General features: G+C 43.2%; 1 protein-coding gene and 1 pseudogene across 1 annotated transcript; both read left to right on the top strand.

The window, feature by feature from the left end:
• On the top strand, nt 1-812 carry LOC125291280 (annotated as a pseudogene).
• Nucleotides 813-18,903: 18,091 nt separating this feature from the next.
• On the top strand, nt 18,904-19,869 carry LOC125285274 (odorant receptor 131-2-like). Its single transcript, XM_048229643.1, has one exon. The coding sequence runs from the start codon at nt 18,904-18,906 to the stop codon at nt 19,867-19,869; it is 966 nt and encodes a 321-aa protein (XP_048085600.1).
• The last annotated feature ends 920 nt before the right edge of the window (nt 19,870-20,789 follow it).

Below are 20,789 nucleotides of genomic sequence, written 5' to 3'. Positions count from 1 at the left end.
ATGTTTCACACTCTCATGAGTAAGCCTGTGTTTAGAGAGCTGCCTCGCTATATCCTCTTTGCCCACATGCTCTGTAATGACACCGTTCAGTTGGTTCGGTTGGTTTATGTTAGTTTTATATTGGCAGAGGATTCCTAAGACTGTTTGTTCAATTTTGATTTTCAACCAAGTTAAATATTGCTCCTTTAAACCTCGGTGTGATGTCTCTCGAGCGCTATGTGGCCATTTGTTTCCCTTTACATCACAGTGAGATGGCCACACAGAGAATGACGGGTATATCAATTCTCATTATCTGGCTCCTAGGTAGCATAAATGCCGTGATATATATTTTATATGCACTGATAGTGGATCCATCATCTTTTAAAGGTACTATGTTCTGTGCTCGAGAAATGTTTATTTTTTCACAGTGGCAAAACGATTTGTTTCAGGGGCTCAGTGGGTTTTTCTTTGTGGCGGTAACAGGCATTATATTATTCACATATGTCAGTGTTATACTTGCAGCTCGATCTGCCTCAGCGGATAAAGAGTCTGCTAAGAAAGCTTGGAGAACAGTCCTACTGCACTTTGGCCAGTTAGTGCTGTGTCTCAACAGCCTGTTGTTTGGAACCTTTGAGAGATCCCTTATAATGATGGCCAGTGATCGTCGTATGTTCATAAATCTCCGTGTTGTGAACTTTCTATTTGTTCTCATTCTGCCTCGCTGCCTGAGCCCCCTGATCTACGGCCTGAGAGACGATCTTGTTCGGCCCTTATTCCTCTACTATGTCAGGTGTGGAACCCAAAAGGTCAAGCCCTCTGTAATTGCACACTGAAAGAGTTGGGCTGGATTAGACTACATTCTTCAGTCAGCAGCTGGAGCTTAACAACTTAAAGAGCATGTGATGAAGTCGACATGAAGTAACTGAATTGAAATAAAACTTGTAACATGTTTGTAGCATATTTCAACAAAAAATATGTTGTTAAGTTATTATTCTGGCTTGCCTGTTGAATGGCATGCTGGAACCACATTATAATTAAAACCATTCATTAAATGCTTGCAAAACAAATTAAGACTATCGGTTTCATCAATTCATGAAATCCTGAAACAATAGAGTACGGTACTGTAGATCTATGCCTATTCCTGTGGAAGTGTGAGTAAAAAGTACATTTATGTAACTGAGTTAATTTTAAATGCAAACATTAATATTAGTGCTGTCAGTTAAACGCGTTATTAACGGCGTTAACGTAAACCTATTTGTCGTTTTTTCACATGTTGTTGCAACAACTAGTAACATTAGAACAACTACAACACCACACCGGATCTAGCTAGAACGGAAACTAAATAATATGCATTGACGAATGGAATGGAACGTTGTATGTGCTGCACGTACACGCCCCCTTTTAGGGGAAAGATGACTGATATAATGGAAACCTATGCTGCATCAAAGTGGGGAGCGAAAAGGGTATATAGTATACTTACTAAATCTTGAAACAAACGTGAATAAAAGGCACAAAATAAGGTTGGTGTAAGAGTTATCTGTGTGTTTATGGGATTAATGTGACCATGTTCCTATGTTTGCTCTTTCCAGTTTACTAACAGGAGTGTCACGAATGTATCGATAGGCACAGTCAAACTGCCCGTGGCTGACTATAATTAGAGTGCATGAAAATGCACTCTACTTTTCTCCGACGTTTTCTTATTATTACTCCGCTGACGCTTTTTGTGCGTTTAATACAGCTTCAACCGTTTAACTTAGAAACTTCATTCAAACTGCGTTGCGTAGGTCTTACTTATGTGACTTGTGAAAATTTCCCCATTGACTTAACATTAGATTATGACATCACAATAGAGCAATTAGAATCCTATGTCAGGTGTTCAGGCCACCTGGAGCCACTGTCTCAGTCTTTAAGCATACAATATGGCTGTGTTAAGACGGCAGATCCTGTTCAACTGCTTCCTGTGCCCACAACTGTTTCAAAATAAAAGTCCCTTTAAACTATCCAACTTTTTAACTGTTCAACTGTTATCAACTGTTACTATAACTGTTACTGAGTCACATGGTTAGCATAGTTAGCAGTTAGCATTTTTAGTAAAACTGCTACAAATGATTAGCTAAGTAACGTGATTAGCATTGTTAGCATTTTAGCATAACTGCTAAAAATGATTAGCTAAGTCACATGGTTAGCATAGTTAGCATTTTTTTTCAAAACTGCTAGAAAACATGAGCTAAGTTAACTAAGTAACTTGGTCAAAATAATTAGCTTTGTTAGCATAACTGCTAGCAAACATTAGAGCCATTCCAACTGTCAGTTATCGTCAACTATCTACCTATATAGAGCCTTTAAACTATTTGTCTACCAACACGCATTAAACTATCAGTATGTCAACAACCTTTAAACTATCTACATAAAACTTTTAAACTTTCAACATTCATTAAACTATCTGTCTATTAACAACTGTTAAACTATCTACATTCAACTTGTAAACTGTCTACGTCTAAACTATAAAGTTTTTATTAAGCTATGCTATGTCTGTCCTAGCTTCATTTTCATGCACTCGTAATTCCCTGGAATTACATTTTCTAGTTAAGTTCAGCAAGCTTAACTTTACATGTCATAACATCAACTAAACATAAGTCACACATTCATTCTATCACTTGTAATATGAACGTAGCCTATTTCCTACAACTAGGTGAGATAATTGGCTATGTTATAATGAAGTTCCACAGTTAGCTAGCTAGCAAGCTAACCGTTTGGCATTGGATAATATGTAACATATTATGTAACATGTGATTACTAGCTGTCTTTCCCATTGGAATCAATGATATAATGTTAACGTGTTTTCTGCTAAAATGGGGCGTGATGCAGATTAAATGTATCTTTATGACGATGTGCCGGTAGTAGGCTACGTAAAGGCATGCTGCACACACTTGGTTGGGCTTATGAGCCGGCCAAAGAGTAGTAGCCTAGGCTGACGCATTAGTTGTGTGCCGCCAAAGATTTTTTCACCGTTCTGTTATCAACATTCCTCTTTGGCTGCTACTATTTGCGATGCACTCTGCTTTCGACGTTCATTTACATTAGATTTCATTCTTTTCAATACAACTCCGCACACCAGCATCGCACTTTGCCGCCGTGTAAATCACTATTCAGTTATATTTGGTCGACGCTGCTCCATAAAATCCATTGTTCATCCAGTGTTTGCCTGCTAAAAACTTCGGCGTTGATGTGTGTGGCAAGTGACAGTGCACCATAGACTGTAGGCCTATAAAATGGCAATGCACTCATGTTGAAAAGTTCCTTATTTTCAACTGAACTCAAAGATAATGAATATAGTATGAATATAATATTTTCTGTTTGTTATGCCCTTTATAATGTGTGTATGCCTACATTTTGTGCATACACTTCTGCAGTAGCATTTATTTCAGTTTATATCAGCTATATTTCTGAAGAATATATTGTGTGCCTCAGGTCTGCTGCACATCTTTTGAAATTTGATTTGAAATAATCAAATAGACCTACGTCTTAAAGTTCAGTTAATAAAGAAACTTGCTTTGCTTTCATTTGAATCCCAATCAAGATACACAACAATTGCTTTATTGTTAATATGGACTCCTGGAAAGTTCAGAAATGCAAAATAATAGAATTGTAATCATATGATAAAATATGTGATTAATTGTGATTAACTATAGGAATTCAGCAATTAATCTTGATTAAAAATTGTAATCGTTTGACAGCACTAATTATTAAAGGATAACAACAGTTAACTACAGTAGCTGTTAGTAATGAATTGTTAACTGCTTATTATGCACTGTTAATACCTAATAAGCACATGTTATTCTAAAGCGTTACCAAAACTCTGACTAAACGGTCATAATAATAATAACTAGATGTACCGTATAGCGGTACAAAATATGACCGCCGATCAGTCCTGTACATCCGTTCCGTAAAAATAAATCACACTAATCAATTTGTCTCCATCTTTTACTCCATCCCCCACTCTTGAAACTTTTGTGTATGCTTGTTTGGTATGCCTGTGTGTGTGTGGACCGCACAGGAAGTAGCCTACTGGCACTGCAAAGGTGAATAGATTTGTAGCACTAGCCAAAAAAGTTGTAGCATTGTTATAAAACCTTTAAAATCTCTAAACTATCACAAGTAGGGCAGTTCATCACAGTTCATCCATTGCAACTGGATTGATGAAAGGTCATATACACCTGTAGGCTACATTGTATTTGGAAAAAGCAGAAAGTATCATATCAGCATAATGTTTTATTTATTTATTTATTAATAAACAAAACAATCCCTGTCAGTTCCATGCAGTTTTCAACAGCTATCAAGAAGAAAGGTCATGCCATGGATTTTTTGTGAATGTTTCTTCTTCTACATATGCAAGATTTTAGTCATCTTTAGTTCATATGATACTTTATTGTCAATGCACAAATTAAATACCAGTAGTCTGAAACGAAATGCAGTTTTACATCTAACCAGTGGTGCAAATAACTGACATGTCCAAAAGAGCCTTCATGAAATGCGTCGCTAGACTGTTCATACACATTTTAACGGGCCAAGTTGAAGAGCTGTTGTCTGTTATTGTTCGTGCAAATATAGGCTGACTTATCAGGATGGGTTCACCCAGCCTGGTCCATGGTAGGCGCTCGATATTGTTTAATTTTGCGATTGAGATATCCACACTCTGGTGTCCCCTCTGCGACGTGTTCGCCCCCCAGTTTCAGAGCTATTCTAAATGCAAAAATGCATAGAGGGAGTTCTCTTGAAAATCCATATATGACAACATTTTTCATGTACAATCTGTATAGTGCTTTACATTGTCAGATTAATCTGACTATGTCTCAATTAAATTTGATCAAAAATGCCCCCCCCCTTCGCCTTTTGTGCCTCCCTACTTTCTAGCTGCAGTGTATATCCCTTTAGCAATAAGTAGATACAGCATATTTTGTATTGAAATATTTACAGGAATCCCTAGAAATTGAACATTCATGTTTTATCCAATATTAGTTGTGCAGATGTATAGTCCATCTTATACACACCCATTTAACCAACAAAGAAAATACAAAAATAGAGACATTTGTGTAATCATTCCATATTTTGTGTAGTCCTTCTATATCAGAACCCCTGACATACATTCCAAATAGTCTACAAGAAACCTCAAAGTGTTACCTTTCATTTGAGACCAGGATTATGCTTCTACACCAAAAGGTTACCACACATTAAGCGTTTTATTGTCTTATGCATTTTGGGTAGCCAGAAGTATGGGGAGTTTCCATAGGGCATTTTACAAAACGCATGAGCATATCTTGGCAAATAATGGTCTAAAGTACTCATATTTCAGCCTATATTGATCTACTTTGAGATACAGACTCACAAGACCTGGTAGTGGGCCTCAGTTGTGTTTCCAAGACAAAATAAATGACCCAGAAGGGCAGAATGTGGTAATTTCTAGAGATGTACAAAACCGCCTAAAATCATTCTACCCTTTGCCACTTTCTGACAGTTCATCACACAGTCAATCTATTGGTACCAAAATAATCTACTAGGCCTCTGCTTTCAAAAGAGGTCAAGCACTTGAATATAAGTCAAAGTATGTGGAAACAGGGCCATTGTTAGTAGGCGGTGTGCAATTTCGAGCAAAAACTCAAAATAGGGAGGGGGGGAGTGTAAAGATTTAACAAACTAGATCCTAATAGAAAGCTGTTAGCTTTCCTAAGCTACATAAGGTAAGCTAGGCCTATTTACAACACAAATTGTCAATAGGCTATGCTGGCGACACAAATAAAATCTCTTTTGGAAACCAACGGCTTAAGCCTTACAGTATCAAGCGGACTTAAGCTGCCACAACGTGGCGAAAAGTTGTAATACATTTCACACAGCTCCGTGAATACGGAAAGCGCGAATGAAGTGGCCACTTCTAAATTGGAACCCACTATACAGTAGCTGAAGGTCTGTGGCTAAAGCAGCCACAATGAAAGTGTTATCATTGTTTGGATACTTCACACACACATGCTTTCTAATCGCACAGACTACAACTACCAAGCTGGAATAAAGCACATCCATTCCCCTCTCACACCCTGCACGCACTTCAAACAAGTCAACAGGCGTCTCAGTCTCACGCATGTACTGTAGCCATAGGCAAAACTGTATCGGACCGATGTAACGTTGGTAAATCATCCATTGCACAGAATGATTTTTGTAGCATGTGCAACAAATATGTGTACAGCCCTGCCCTACAACAAATATACTGCCCTGCCCTGGATACATCTCTCAAAGTGCGCTCTAAAATATTTGGTTTTGGAGATGTAGATCATTACGGGTGCGTTAATAAATCTACATGGCGGCGAGTTGACACAAATTTCACTTTGACGAATTTATGTAGTATTACGTCCTCTCAGCCCTAGTTATTTTACTATGAGCCATGCTCTTCCTTTTGTAACACCTTTGAAAATAGAGGATTGAAGTAGCCTGGGTGTTTGGGAATGAACGTTAGCTCAGATGCTTTTTGAGACTTTTTGTGGTCTTAATGCAACACTTTACACTGATAGGGCCACCAAGGCAAATCAACAGCAGAAAAAACTATTTAGCAAGCAGAAATGTCCCAGCCCGGTGTTTACATCATAGACAGGTTATCTTTCAGGAATATTTTCCATTAGAAAACCATCGCGTTAGCGAACGTTGTGGCTAACTCACTTAGCTCCTGTTAGTAGGTTATGGTCAGAAAAGAATGAGATGACAGTCGAAAGATACAATTACAGTGCTGTTATCAATTTGCTTGGTAGGCTGTAACCGCATTTATGGTTTTCTACAAATGAATCAAATTGGCCTCCATCACTCAACCAATGCTAACGGTAACATTATATTACCTAGGTTCTAGGATATTGATATTAAGATTTACGTACCGGCAGTAAAAACCAAGCGTGTCCGATAAACATTCTCAGATTTATTTCAGCTTCAAGAAGAAAAAGGAATTACATTTCATGTGAAAATCATCCTATCCTTATTAGACATTCTCTGCGGTAAACTACAGTGTTGTCCTTGTAGGAAGTGTCTATTGTTTTTCCAACCCACTTTAGATTAACTTCCAACAAAGTTACATCTTGCTGCTTTGCCATCTGGTGGACAAACTATGTAACGCCAATGCTGGAAATGCAGCATAAAGTAGTGAACCGATAGCCTGGGGCGGGAAATCAAATTCAAATTCCCTCTGCACGCAATAGGACAGCATGGATTCCAGTTTTTTCCAGTAGCAGCAACTGGAATCCTTGCATTTCCACGGAATTATTTTTGGAATGGATTATCATACCTGTTCATTCTTACTCGTCGCTCGACTTATCGTGACTAAATTCAAGATGGCTGCAAACGCTAAACTTCGTGAAGATACTGTCTGTATAAATCGTCTTGTAAGTAAACTACCAGTGCTTTTTCAAAGTTCTCAATGTCTCGTTTTAAATGTCAGGGCCCTCGGAAGTCTACCAATGAAGTGTGGAGATATATTGAGCCTCGTAAATGGTGTAAAACAGTGATTTATTTGCATGGCTAGCCCGATGCCAAAACCATTGAAAAAGCTGTTGGTAGCATCGGCTAACTAGCGCCAGATTTTGGAGTGCAGGGGACAAGCCGAGATGGGCTATGAGACATACGTTCACACTCGGTATCATGTTTCAACACACTTTAGGTCAATATCACACCGGAATTCTCCTTTAACTCATGTCACACTGTTCGCCAACAGCAACATCCATCTTATTTGTTTTCAAGTAGCAGGGAATTCAAGCCAAACCGTTGCAATTCTGCCATCAATCATTACGTTAAGCCCGCCTAACGACTCTATACACGATTTGATTGGCCTGATAGAAGTTTAATTTTTCGAGCTCACAAGCCAACGGAGAGTTGCTAGACTAGCCCTACCGCTAGGGTACGTCTAGATTTCTAGGCTAGTGAACCGAGCCTAGCTGGTTACGAATGTGAGCTCCCATGGTGCTGTGCAGTGTATGTGTGTGTGTAATGTTGATGTTAGTTTTAGTGAGAGTAATTGCGTTTACCTTGTCATGTATGTGTTAGCTTGTATAGTCTTTCTTTATGTTTATATTCTTATTTTCAGCCGAGCTGAATGGCTGGTTGGCAGAGAGAACGGGCGTACAGGTGGCGTTGGCTCTGGAGGGGGAAGCGCTACAAGTATTAGAAGACCTGCCACCGGCGGAGCAAGCAAGCTGGACCGCAATCGAAGCAGCTCTGCAACGACGATTCGGTCAGAGAATCTTCATCAGCGATGCCCGAGAACAACTCGCTTCCAGACGGCGACACAAGGACGAGAGACTGGGCAAGTTCGCGGCTGACCTGCAGCTATATGCCCGACGGGGCTACCCAACGTACAGCCAGAGTCTACATGAAGAGGTGGCACTGGAAGCGTTCGTGCAAGGCATCCACCCAGAGCGGCTAAAAGAACACCTTCGCCTGGCCCCAGTTATTGTCCGGCCCGTGGGAGGCCGAATGGGTGGAAAACATCTTCCGCACAACGGAGTCGAGGCATTGCGTACGCCAGACATCGATGGAGGAAGACGGGGAGGAACTGGAGGTGACGCAGCAGACCACGGCACAGCCACCACAACGCCGCCCACGCGAGTGGAAGAGGCCGGCCAGCGGAGACGGATGCAACCGGTGTGGCGAGCCGGGACACATGGTACTGCCCAGTCCCGGCACCCCTCATGCTCGCGCCCCAGTTACTAGAAGAAGGTGGCACGGCAGGAGGGGCTATGGATTGCATACGGCTGGGCCGGCTTGGCCAAACCAGAGGACTGTATGTGGACTGCACGCTAGACGGGACTCGGTGTCCCGCCTTGATCGATACTGGCTCCACCATCTCGCTTGTGCGCCCCGGTCTCTTACCCGGCACGCTGGTAGCCATACCCAGAGGCTGGGAAAATACAAATACGCGCATCACAAAAGTTACCGGAGAGCGAGCGGAACTGTATGGACAAAAAGGGGTGTGCGTGTGCATCAACGGTGAGGCGGCGAGCCGCCAGCTTTGGTTGGCTAGCATTCAGGATGATTGCATTCTCGGCCTGGACGTGCTAGAGAAATAGGGGGCTGTGGTGGACATTTCCCGGTTCACACTACACTTGGGGACGAGCAGCGTAGTGTTGCACACGGCGGGGAAAACAGAGCATGAAGTGCGGAGAGCTGGCGCGACGAAGAACTCTCCAACTCGCTCCACACAAGCCCGAAGGAAGCGAACTCGCAAAGAGTACTCGTCATACCAGACTCCGCCCCTCCTCACACAAGCCCGCAAAAACAACAGGTCTCATCCAGGTCCGCTTGCTGAGCCCGCCACTGCTCAGCTCACGCCCACCAGGGAGGAGCCAAGAGAGCGGGTTGAGCAAACACCACTCTCCGCTCAGAGAGCGCGGCCCTCTGTAAAGACCTGTAGAGCCGTAAATTAACTCACCCGAACGAGCCTGGTCCAACACGATATCGATACCGGAAATGCCCGGCCCATCCGACTTCAGCCTCATCGCTTACCGTTCGCCAAACGACAAGCAGCTGAAGAAAAGATCAAGGAAAAGGCCGCGGCTACGGTGTTCATTTTAGGACATCCTCAGACTCAGAAAAACATCGGTCATCTTCAGACAAAACTGCCTCAGCGTCAGAAAAACCAGACTCAGGTGTCAGACTAAGAAAAACATCTGTCATTTTCAGACAAAACTGTCTCAGCGTAAGAAAAACCTCTGTCATCCTCAGATAAAACTGCTTCACACCAATCTGCCTCAGAAAAAGTGGAGTCAGGTCTCAGAAAAAACGCTGTCAGAAAAAGTGGAGTCAGGTCTCAGAAAATCAGGTCTCAGAAAAGTATTAAGTATTAAATAAAGACAAATGTGCTATGCCATGATGTAATACCATATAATACCATTATAAAACAGCAGTTGTCATTGTCATTGCACAACAATAATAGACAGACATAAAGATAGACAGGTACTTGAAATGTAATCCCCAGGGGACAATAACTGCAGCGTTGTTGAATTCATTTGATATGAGATGTTATCTTAACTTATTTAGAGAAATGTACCTGCTATTTCATGTATTATCATAATGGTATTATATGGTATTACATCATGACATAGCGCATTTGTCTTTATGGGGGTTTGGGAATAATGATGTGATGATAATGATGCAGGTTTCTTACTGGTAGGTAGTGTACAACTGGGAAACGGTTAGCAAAGTAAGAAATAATGGTCCAGGTGTCGATCTGGACTTTCGTGGTGGAAAAATGTTTAACCCACTTTTCCCTAGCTCATTGAATGTACCGTAATCCCCTCTTAAAAAAACAAATTATTTTGCTGTATGTAGTACGAAGCTTACTCGTGTGTGCCTTACAGCAGCTGCTAATGTTACTAGCTAAGGAGGTTAGCTAAGTTACATCCATGGATTTCCTACAATGCGTATACCATTGGATCACTTTCTACCTTTACTTATAATTTTTTTACTACATCTAACCAAGCACCAAATATAACATGCCAGTGACCAGGCTTGGAATTTCACCATTCTGGGGGCAAGGCCAATTGGCCTTCAGTTGGGCATATTTGGTGGGGGGCACAAAGGCCACATGGGCACCAAGGCCAAAGTTAACTATACAGTAGTAGGCTATAAAATTATCAAAGTTGTATTTAGCCTATTCACTGCAGTAGACCTGCATCATTGTATGAAACATTACAAAAACATGAAACATGACATATTACATATAACTGTAAATCATCTGATCATCTAATAAAAACAGATATCTAGGCTATATATAACATTTATTTTATATTTGTCCTGCTATGAAATCATGTATTGAACAATTTAAATTTAAGCACAGCTCATCTTTAAGAAACTCAAATAGCCTAGATGCATGCTTAGCATTTTGTGATCAGGCTACTTTCATAAACTCTTAGTCAGCCGTCCTCTGATTTACCAATATCTAGGCTTATATTTGTAACATTTATTTTTTTATTTGGCCCGTTATGAAATCATGTGGAACAATTTAAACACATTGTAAAACTTAAAGCCCAAATTTGGAGACATCAATGCATGTCGAAATTTACTGCAAATTCAAAACTGGAACGGCTAACTGTACAGGGGACTGCTTTACACCTTTATGTTCGGTAAGGTCTGCTGTTTATTCTGATATGTGGTTTGTCATGTGTTAAAAGAAGTGTTCGTAAAGTATTCCACCGAGATGAATGGGTAGGGAGATCATGGACGCAAAACCTTCAGTAGAATGTATGATTAAATTGAATTATATTATTTACTTTTCTCGCGAACCGTTCAACACAGCAATTATCGGCTAACATCGTTTAAAAGCTGAGAAAAAGCTCTTTCATGTGACATCACTTGTGATGTCTGTGTGATGAATAGGCTATTTCATGAGTAGTTCAACTGAGAAGAATGGGTGAATTTGGACGACTTCTTTGCGATGTCACTTTCTCCACTGTGTAAAAAGACTAAATTAATTTGCGCTGTGAATGCTAAGATTATTTTGACAGGCCGCAGGCTAAATAAAAATCGCTATTAGTAGGACACAAAGCAGAATATTGAAAGAAGGGGCACCAAGGCCACCGTGGCCTGTAAACCTATGATTTTCAGGGGCTACACGGCCGCCGCGCCGCCGTGAAATTCCTACCCTGCCAGTGACAGAATAACGTATTAAGCATAATATTAAACTCACCGTTCTGTATCCGCCGCCTTCTTCTGTCCCCACAATAACTTTTCATTTGAGACTTTTTCGTCTGACTCTGTTTTTTTCTGAGACCTGATTTTCTGAGACCTGACTCCACTTTTTTTCTGACAGCGTTTTTTCTGAGACCTGACCACTTTTTTCTGAGGCAGTTTGGTTTGAAGCAGTTTTATCTGAGGATGACAGAGGTTTTTCTTACGCTGAGGCAGTTTTGTCTGAAGATGACAGAAGTTTTCTGAAGCTGAGGCAGTTTTGTCTGAAAATGACAGATGTTTTTCTGAGTCTGACACCTGAGTCCTTGAGGGAGTCTGAAGATGGAGGCTGTTTTTTGTCTGAAAAATGAACACCTGAGTCTGAGGATGTCCTAAAATGAACACCGTACGCGGCAGGAGTGATAGAGCCAAGCAGTAGTCCCTGGGCTGCGCCGGCTGTGCTCGTCCGGAAGAAGGACGGCTCGTGGCGGTTCTGTGTGGACTACAGGCGCCTAAACCAGGTGACCTGGAAAGACTCCTACCCGCTCCCCCGCATTGACGATGCGCTGGACAGCATTGCCGGCTCCTGCTAGTTTAGCTTGCTGGACTTGCGCAGCGGCTACTGGCAGATTGAGCTAGCCCCGGAAGCTCAGCCGAAGACAGCGTTCACCATCGGGCAAAGGCTGTGGCAGTTCCGGGTACTTCCGTTCGGCCTATGCAACGGGCCAGCGAACTTTGAGCGGCTGATGGAGCGTGTCCTGGCGGGCATTCCACCAACATGGTGCGTGGTTTACCTGGACGGCATCCTGTGTCATGCAGCATACTTCACTGGTGCCATAGGACGTCTGGAGAAGGTGTTCGACGCCATACGGGTTGCTGGGCTCAAACTGCACCCGAAAAAGTGCCACCTGTTCCGGAGGCAAACCGGGTTCCTGGGCCATGTCGTGGGGGCTGCCAAAGTGGCCACCGACCCAGCTAAGGTGGAGACGGGCCTGGCGTCATATTACCGGCGCTTCATTCAGGACTTTGCTACAGTCGTCAGCCCGCTGCATCGATTGACGCACAAAGGCCAGCTCTTCGAGTGGACACAAGGGTGCGACGCGGCATTCCAGCGGCTGCGGAGGGCGCTATGCAAGGCCCCAGTGCTCGCTTTCCCTGACCCTCGACTGCCGTTTATCCTGGACACCGACACCAGCGACGTGGGCGTCGGCGCCGTCCTCTCACAAGCAGGCGAGCAGGTGGTCGCATACTTCAGCCACTCACTGGACCAAGCAGAGAAGAATTACTGCGTGACCCGCAGAGAACTGTTGGCTAACCTACCTCTACGGCAAAGAGAACGGACCACGCATCGCTCACCTGGCTGCTGAACTTCAAAGAACCAGAGGGCCAGCTGGCTCGCTGGCTGGAGGCGCTTAAGAACTACGACATGGAGATTCGACACCGGGCGGGTCGCCTTCACGGCAACGCGGACGCCCTTTCCAGGCATCCGTGTGCAGCAAACCAGTGCCAGCACTGCCACTGGAGGGAGGAGAGGAGCCTGGCCGCGGCTCAACCGGAGCCCGCTCGTCGGCTACAGGCTGCATCACCTTAGCGTCGCGCCAATGAGAGAGCCAACGCTCGCCAGCAGCACGCCAGCGAGAGACTCAACGCTCGCCAGCGCCGCGCCAACAAGAGAGCCACCACTCGCCAGCTTCACACTAGCGAGAGAGTCAACGCTCGCCAGCAGCACCCCAAGGTCGTCTCGCCGCCTTCCGCTGCCAGCTACAGTGATCGAGAGACCGGAGACAACTCACCGCAGCCCAACGCCACAACGCAGCACTGCAGAGCGGCAGCCGGGGCCACAGACGCGCAGTCGCCGGTGGACCTAATGTCGAGGGAGGAGATCCGGAAGGCGCAATCAGAGGACGTCACACTCGGCCGAGTGTGGTCATGGATGGAAGCCGGTCAGCGACCGGCATGGACTGACGTATCAGCACTTGATCCAGAGACCAAAGCGATTTATTCACAGTGGCCGGGAATAGTAGCACGTCAACGACTGTTGTATAGACAATGGCAAGCTCCCGATAGACAATCTGACATTTTCCAGTTGCTGGTTCCTGCTGGATTACGAGCCTGTGTACTGGAACAGGTACATGGGGCAGTGGGGGCGGCTCATTTCGGCATTGCAAAAACTCTTCGTCGGCTGAGAAGCCACTTCTATTGGCCGGGATGCAGGCTGGACGTTGAACTGCATGTTCACTGCTGTGACGCCAGCACAGCGAAGAAGGGCCCCACACAACGCTCACACGCTCCGCTGCAGCAATACGCAGTCGGGTAGCCGTCGATGTCATGGGCCCACTGCCAGTCACAGAGCGGGGAAATCGCTACGTGCTCGTAGCTATGGACTATTTCACTAAGTGGCCGGAGGCGTATGCAGTGCCAGATCAGAGCGCCCAGACGACAGCGGACAGACTGGTCACAGATGTTCTGCCGGTTCGGGGCACCGGAAGAGCTCCACAGCGACCAAGGGCGGAATTTCGAGGCAGAGGTGTTTGAGATAGATAGATAGATAGATAGATAGATAGATAGATAGATACTTTATTGATCCCCAAGGGGAAATTCAGGAAATTCAGGTTTGCTGAGGTTTGCCAGCGCATGGGCATCCGGAAAACGAGAACGACACCTCTGCATCCACAAAGCTCTGATGTTCGGGCGGGACTTGGTGTTCGGTTCGCCTCCGGAAGCGGAGATTGGAGGTAAGCCAGGGCTGGAATACTACAAGCAGCTACGCGAGAGACTGAAAGGAGTACACGAGTTGGCCCGGCAGGCTATGAGTGAAGCTGGAAAACGGCAAAAGCAAGCTTACGATACGCGCTGTCGCGGCCAGGAGTTCCAGACTGGCGAAAAAGTTTGGGTGTACTGCCCGGAGAGAAAGAAAGGCATTTCCCCGAAACTCACTAGCCAGTGGGTCGGGCCGTGCGATGTCTTAGAGAAGCTGCCTTAGACTGATTAAGCGTCGGAGAGTTGTGGCTCTCCACCGTGATCAACTGGCCCAGTATCGACCCCTGGCCTCAGCTGAGGGTCGTGGAGACACTGATTCTGTGGAACTTGGTGACAATGGAGCTGTGGCTCTAACACCGGTCACCGTGCAGCCTTTCCCGGAAGTCACCGCCGCAAAAGCGGGGCGCCCACAACGCCAGCGTCGCGTCCCAGCCAGGCTCATGGACTGAGGTAGGGTAAGACTTGAGTCAAGGGGACATACACAGTGTCTTGGGGGGCTGTGTAGTGAACCGAGCCTAGCTGGTTCCGAATGTGAGCTCCCATGGTGCTGTGCAGTGTGTGTGTAATGTTGATGTTAGTTTTAGTGAGAGTAATTGTGTTTACCTTGTCATGTATGTGTTAGCTTGTATAGTCTTTCTTTATGTTGTACCTCATGTGTTTACCCCGTGTATTGTATGTGACTACCCTGTTTGTGTATCGTGCTTGTTTAATTGACCTCCCGTGTGTTACCTGTGTAATGGGGTTCGTGTGTTTTGGTATGAGACCAATAAAAACCATTCTGAGACAACCTTGCAGTTTGTTACAATATAAATGATGATGAATATTTGGTTTGCCTTTAATCCTACTGAATTTGTAGTTATGTATCGGCCGTTATAATTGCCGATACCAATAGTATGTGCGTGCCTGTGTGTGTGTATATGTGTGCATGCGTGTGTGTGCGTGCGTGTCTGTGGATTTGTGTGTGCGTGCGTGTCTATGTGTACAGGGTGCGATTTGTAGGGGGGGATGGGGGAGATTTCCCCCCCTCTGGTCTTGATATCCTTCCCTCTGCTTATTTATTTTCATCGCCGGGGGGGACAACATTTATCCCCCTCTGCCCCTCATATTGATTAATGCTAGTACTTCATATAAGTAAAGCACTGCAATGTGTGAACAGTCCAGGGGCCTGTACTACGAAGGGAGCTTAACCTACCCAGATGTAACCCAGGGTTACTTTGTTAAACCGGGGTTGACAAAACCTGGTTATCTTAAGTGGTGTTAATCGGTACTACGACGCTGATTAAGAAGTTGATTTGTTGAACCGGGGTTAACCTAACTGGAGTTTGTGCGCGTTCACATAAAAGGGGCGGGTTGCAGCGCAAGTCACCACTTTCAATGATGACGCGATCACCTTATTTTACTGACGAGGAATGTACAATTATTATGACAAGTTACAAGGAATTAAAACTCACTCTACGACAAAAATCAAATATACGTCGGCAGCAAACAAAGCAAGACAAGGCTGTTGGCAACGTATTGCAGATCGGATAGCCTAAATGCCTAAAAGTAAAGTTTTATTTCCACATGTTCTTCAAATAATGTGTTACGGAGGAATAATAGCTTGCGGAATGTCTGAAATGAGTTGAAATAATTAAATTGCCTATTTTGAGTTCATAGAAAGGCCTACAGATGCAACACAATTCAGAAGTGGGCTGTAAGTGGGTATTACAATAATAAGGATAATTGAATGTTTAAGTAGCCCCCAATGACTGATTTAGTGTATGCCTAATCCTGTGAACATTTCAGATGCAACACCATTGCCAAACGCACATGGCAGCAGGTGAAAATGAAACACAAACACATTATTCAGAATAGCAGGTTTAAATAGTTATAGCTTGCATTAATATTTCTTAATTATGAAAACATGTAGGCTAGGCCTAGTATGCTTATAGCCTTCACTTGGCCTCTGTTTTACAGCTAACAAGAAAAAGGTGTCTTTGAACACTACTGTAAGGCACCAGAGTTTTTTACAGTAGCAGAGGAGTTGGCCATCGCAAATAATAGTGGAAGCCGATTATGGAAAGGGGTTGAGGGAGGCATTCGGTCGGATTCTGGTGCTGTGGAAATTTGTAGCCTTTATGTGCAGGGTACAGTAATATGACATTCAATTCAACAAGTTTGTTAAAATTTTAATTTATTAGGCCTACTGTAGGCTATTCTTGCTCAGATGTTTAGCATACGGCTAGGCCTATGTCCGATTTATTTTCGGACATGCAGTATTCTTGCTCAGATGTTCAGCATCACCGATTAGATGGAATACATGAATGTCCACATAAGGGCATTGCTATGACGGGTGACATTAGAGACATCTTCCTAGATCATCTGACAAAGATAACGAATTCCTTCGGCTGACAATCTATATCTTCATAGAGAATATCGTCCGGGTATATATATATATAGTCTATATATGGTGGTCTCTAAAACCCTCGCCCTGCGAAGAAGAGCCCCCCTCGATTTTTAGCTCCAATGTCATTATGGATCATCCAGAATGCGCCCGACATCGAATTGTTAGTGGATGGGTGGTACTTATAAAGGGTGTGGTTAACGGAAACCTCGGGTTAACCAAGAACATAACCTGCTCGGAGCAGGTTTGAGATAAAGCGTAAATTGCCATGGCAGCATACCTAGGTTAAAACATATCCACCTTTCGTAGTACGGTTTAATCGGGAAGTTATGCCACAAGTGATCAAGTTACTCTCGAAGTTACCCAGATAAGCCAGTAACCCCGCTTCGTAGTACAGGCCCCAGTAGGCTAGCTTCATAATAATCTGATATCAGAAACGTACCGTCACCGTCAGCACTCACGCTGCTGACACAGTGGCTGCGTGATGACTGGTTAATTTGGCCTTGATCGCACAGGACATTTCAGAATGTCGACTGTGTAATCAATCATAAATGGCTAGTTTCAATGGAAAAGTTAGCTGGACAAATGAAAGAAAACGAGAAGCATATAGTCATATTTTAGAACCTTCAAAATCAGAAAACTGATGCAACTGAGATGGAGGACAACTCCAATATAGAGTAGAACATAGGCCTAATGTCCAAAGGAACTTACATTAAGTGAGGAGATATTTGCTGAATGTCACAAAAAGTGTTACATATTAGAAATTGCTTATTCAATGGCTCTCTACCGAAACATCTGTAATTTGCAGAGGACGAACGAGAAAGCACTCGTTTGATAAATCAGCCAGTAGGCTAGGCCTAGTAGACAAATCATTTTCAGAAATAATCTGTACTGTAAAAACGAATGTTGGTGGGTATTTAAACTAGGCCTATATAGCGGGTGTTTTAACAGCTGCAAGAAATAGAAGCTTCATGGTCAGGGCCCATATGTTCTGGTTCGTAAATTATTTTCATAAAACTTCCAAGTTGCCCTATAACTTACCACTCTCCAAACTCTTCACTGCACTGTAGCCAATTAACTGACAGCATGATAGTAGGCAATTTATTTTCTGTAGGCTACAATAAACACATTTATTTTTTCAACTTTTGCAATATTACGCACTTGGCTACTGAACGCAAATCTGCAGGAGAGATTCTAGAATGCACGTACCCTATTCAGCGATTAGCCTACAAAATGTGTAGGCTATTTGGTTACCAACAAACACTGTTAGCCAATTCACTAACTCAAGAATTCAGTGCCATCATATACAACGTTTTTTTGCACAACAAATACAGAAAGGATGGAGGCAGCTAGGATGGATGAAGGAGTCATTTCAGGAGTCATTTCAGATGGGGCAAGAACAAGGTGAATTTGTATGCATGTCAAAACGTAGACCCATTAGAGGAGCTGATCATCATACCAAAAGAGCACACTCGCTGTTTAATATCATACACAATGGTAAACTAAAACTAAGCTAAAGGTAAATGTTACAAAGGTGGCAAAATTAATATAGGCTATTATTAACCATGAAACTACTAGGCTATGAATCGTTTGTTCATTTATCTTTTTTTTTTTTTTTTTTTTTTTTTTTGGGGGGGGGTTACAAACTTATTTAAAATCATCCCCCCCTCTGATTTTTTCACAAATCGCACCCTGATAATAATACTGGTCTCATGGTATCCGATTTGTCAGGAGCACCCCTTTCGCGAGCAAAAGAAATGTGAGCACCAAGGCTGGGATTTTACCTATGCTGACATCACAGCTGCTTATAAAAATTAGTTGGACACAGCACCACCGACTCAGTGGGGGTGACTGCCCTCAGAGGATGACTAGCTTAGGAAGTCATGTTTAAACTTTATTTGATGATATTTACCTATTATTGACTGTTCTACAGAGGTTTTGTTTTCTAACACATACTTTTCTTATAACTGTTGTTTTTTTGTTCTTTATGAAGGCTGGATTCAAACTTTCTCAACTCATCATTTCCGTTAATTGACCAAGTCAGCTTCTTGTATGTTGTATATCCTGTATGTATTTGTGTATAAATGATGGGAAGCATTAATCAATCTAGTTTAGGAACTATACTCGCATTTGAGCAAATCATTGAGGTTTTAGTTAACAAGGAGCGACTAATTCAAACTGTTGTGACCATGCTTGTGTCCCTGATTTTCATCTGCATCAACAGCATCATGTTTCACACTCTCTTGAGTAAGCCTGTGTTTAGAGAGCTGCCTCGCTATATCCTCTTCGCCCACATGCTCTGTAATGACACCGTTCAGTTGGTGTTGTCCCCTGTGTTTTTCATGTTATTTCAATTTTGGCAGAAGATTCCTAAGTTTATTTGTTCATTTTTGATTTTCTTGGCAGCAACCACAGCGAATATTTCTCCTTTAAACCTCGGTGTGATGTCACTCGAGCGCTATGTGGCCATTTGTTTCCCTTTACATCACAGTGAGATGGCCACACAGAGAATGACGGGTATTTCAATTGCAATAATCTGGTTCTTAGGTTGCATAAGTGTTGTGATAGATATTCTATATGCACTGATAGTGGATCCATTGTCTTTTAAAGACCCCATGTACTGTACTCGAGAGATGTTTACTTTTTCACAATGGCAAAGAGATGTGTTTCAAGGGCTCGCTGGGTTTTTCTTTGTGGCAGTAACAGTTATTATCATTTTTACTTATGTCAGTGTTATATTGGCAGCTCGATCTGCTTCAGCTGATAAAGAATCTGCTAAGAAAGCTTGGAGAACAGTCCTTCTACACTTTGGTCAGTTAGTACTTTGTCTAAACAGTCTGATGTATGGAACCTTTGAGAGAGCCCTTATTATGGTCAACAGCCGTAGTCTGTTCATAAATCTCCGTGTTGTGAACTTTCTTGTTGTTCTCATTCTGCCTCGGTGCCTGAGCCCCCTGATCTACGGCCTGAGAGACGATGCTGTTCGGCCCTTATTCCTCTACTATGTCAGATGTGGAACCCAAAAGGTCAAACCCTCTGTAACTGCCCACTGAGAGCTGGATAGAGAATAACTGGGATGACATCTCTGGGAACTTTAAAAATGTTAAGAGTACTTGATACAATTGGTGTGACTGTTTAAATGAAACATGTATCATATTACCGCATATTTCTAGTGGGTAAAATATGTTGATTAGTTGTTCAACTGGCTTGGCTGTAGTGTAGAATAGCATACTGGCCTGAATCATAATATGATTAAAACCTTTCATGAAATATATGCAAAACAAAGCTGTTATCTGCCGATGTTGTTCCGATAATATTGTGTAATCCTACTTGCATTGAATATATATGCAAAACAATACATTACGTTGCATGGAGTCGACCAACTACTGGCACCTGTGAACAGGTATTCCAGCCCAGGACGATTGAATTACATTCCACAATTCCTCTGCATTTCTGGGTTTTGCCTCAGAAACAGCATTTTTGATGTCACCCCACACGTTTTCTATAGGATTGAGGTCTGGGAATCGGGCTGGCCACTCCATAACGTCAATCTTGTTAGTCTGAAACCAAGCTCACTTACTGGTGTGTTTTGGGTCATTGCCTTGTTGAAACACCCATTTCAAAGGCATTTCAAGCATGCCTCTTCAGCATAAGACAACATGACCTCTTCAAATATTTTCATGTATTGAAACTGATCCATGACCTCTGGTGTGCGATAAATAGGTCCAACACTACAGTGAGAGAAACATCCCCATAACATGAATTGTGCACCACCATGCTTTACTGTCTTCAGTGTACTGTGGCTTGAATTCAGTGCATGTGGGTCATTGGACAAACTGTCAACAGTCACTGGAGGCCAATGGAGAAACATGTGACTGACTGGTAATCAACTGCATTCACATCTTCCACCTGAACGGTCACCTAAACTTATTGCGTTTGATCACACCTTTCCTCTGGCAATTCTCTCGTGCAA

Source organism: Alosa alosa, chromosome 2 (assembly GCF_017589495.1).
Source record: "Alosa alosa isolate M-15738 ecotype Scorff River chromosome 2, AALO_Geno_1.1, whole genome shotgun sequence".
NCBI classification, from domain to species: Eukaryota; Metazoa; Chordata; class Actinopteri; order Clupeiformes; family Clupeidae; genus Alosa; species Alosa alosa.
This window is presented reverse-complemented; position numbering and strand designations above follow the sequence as displayed.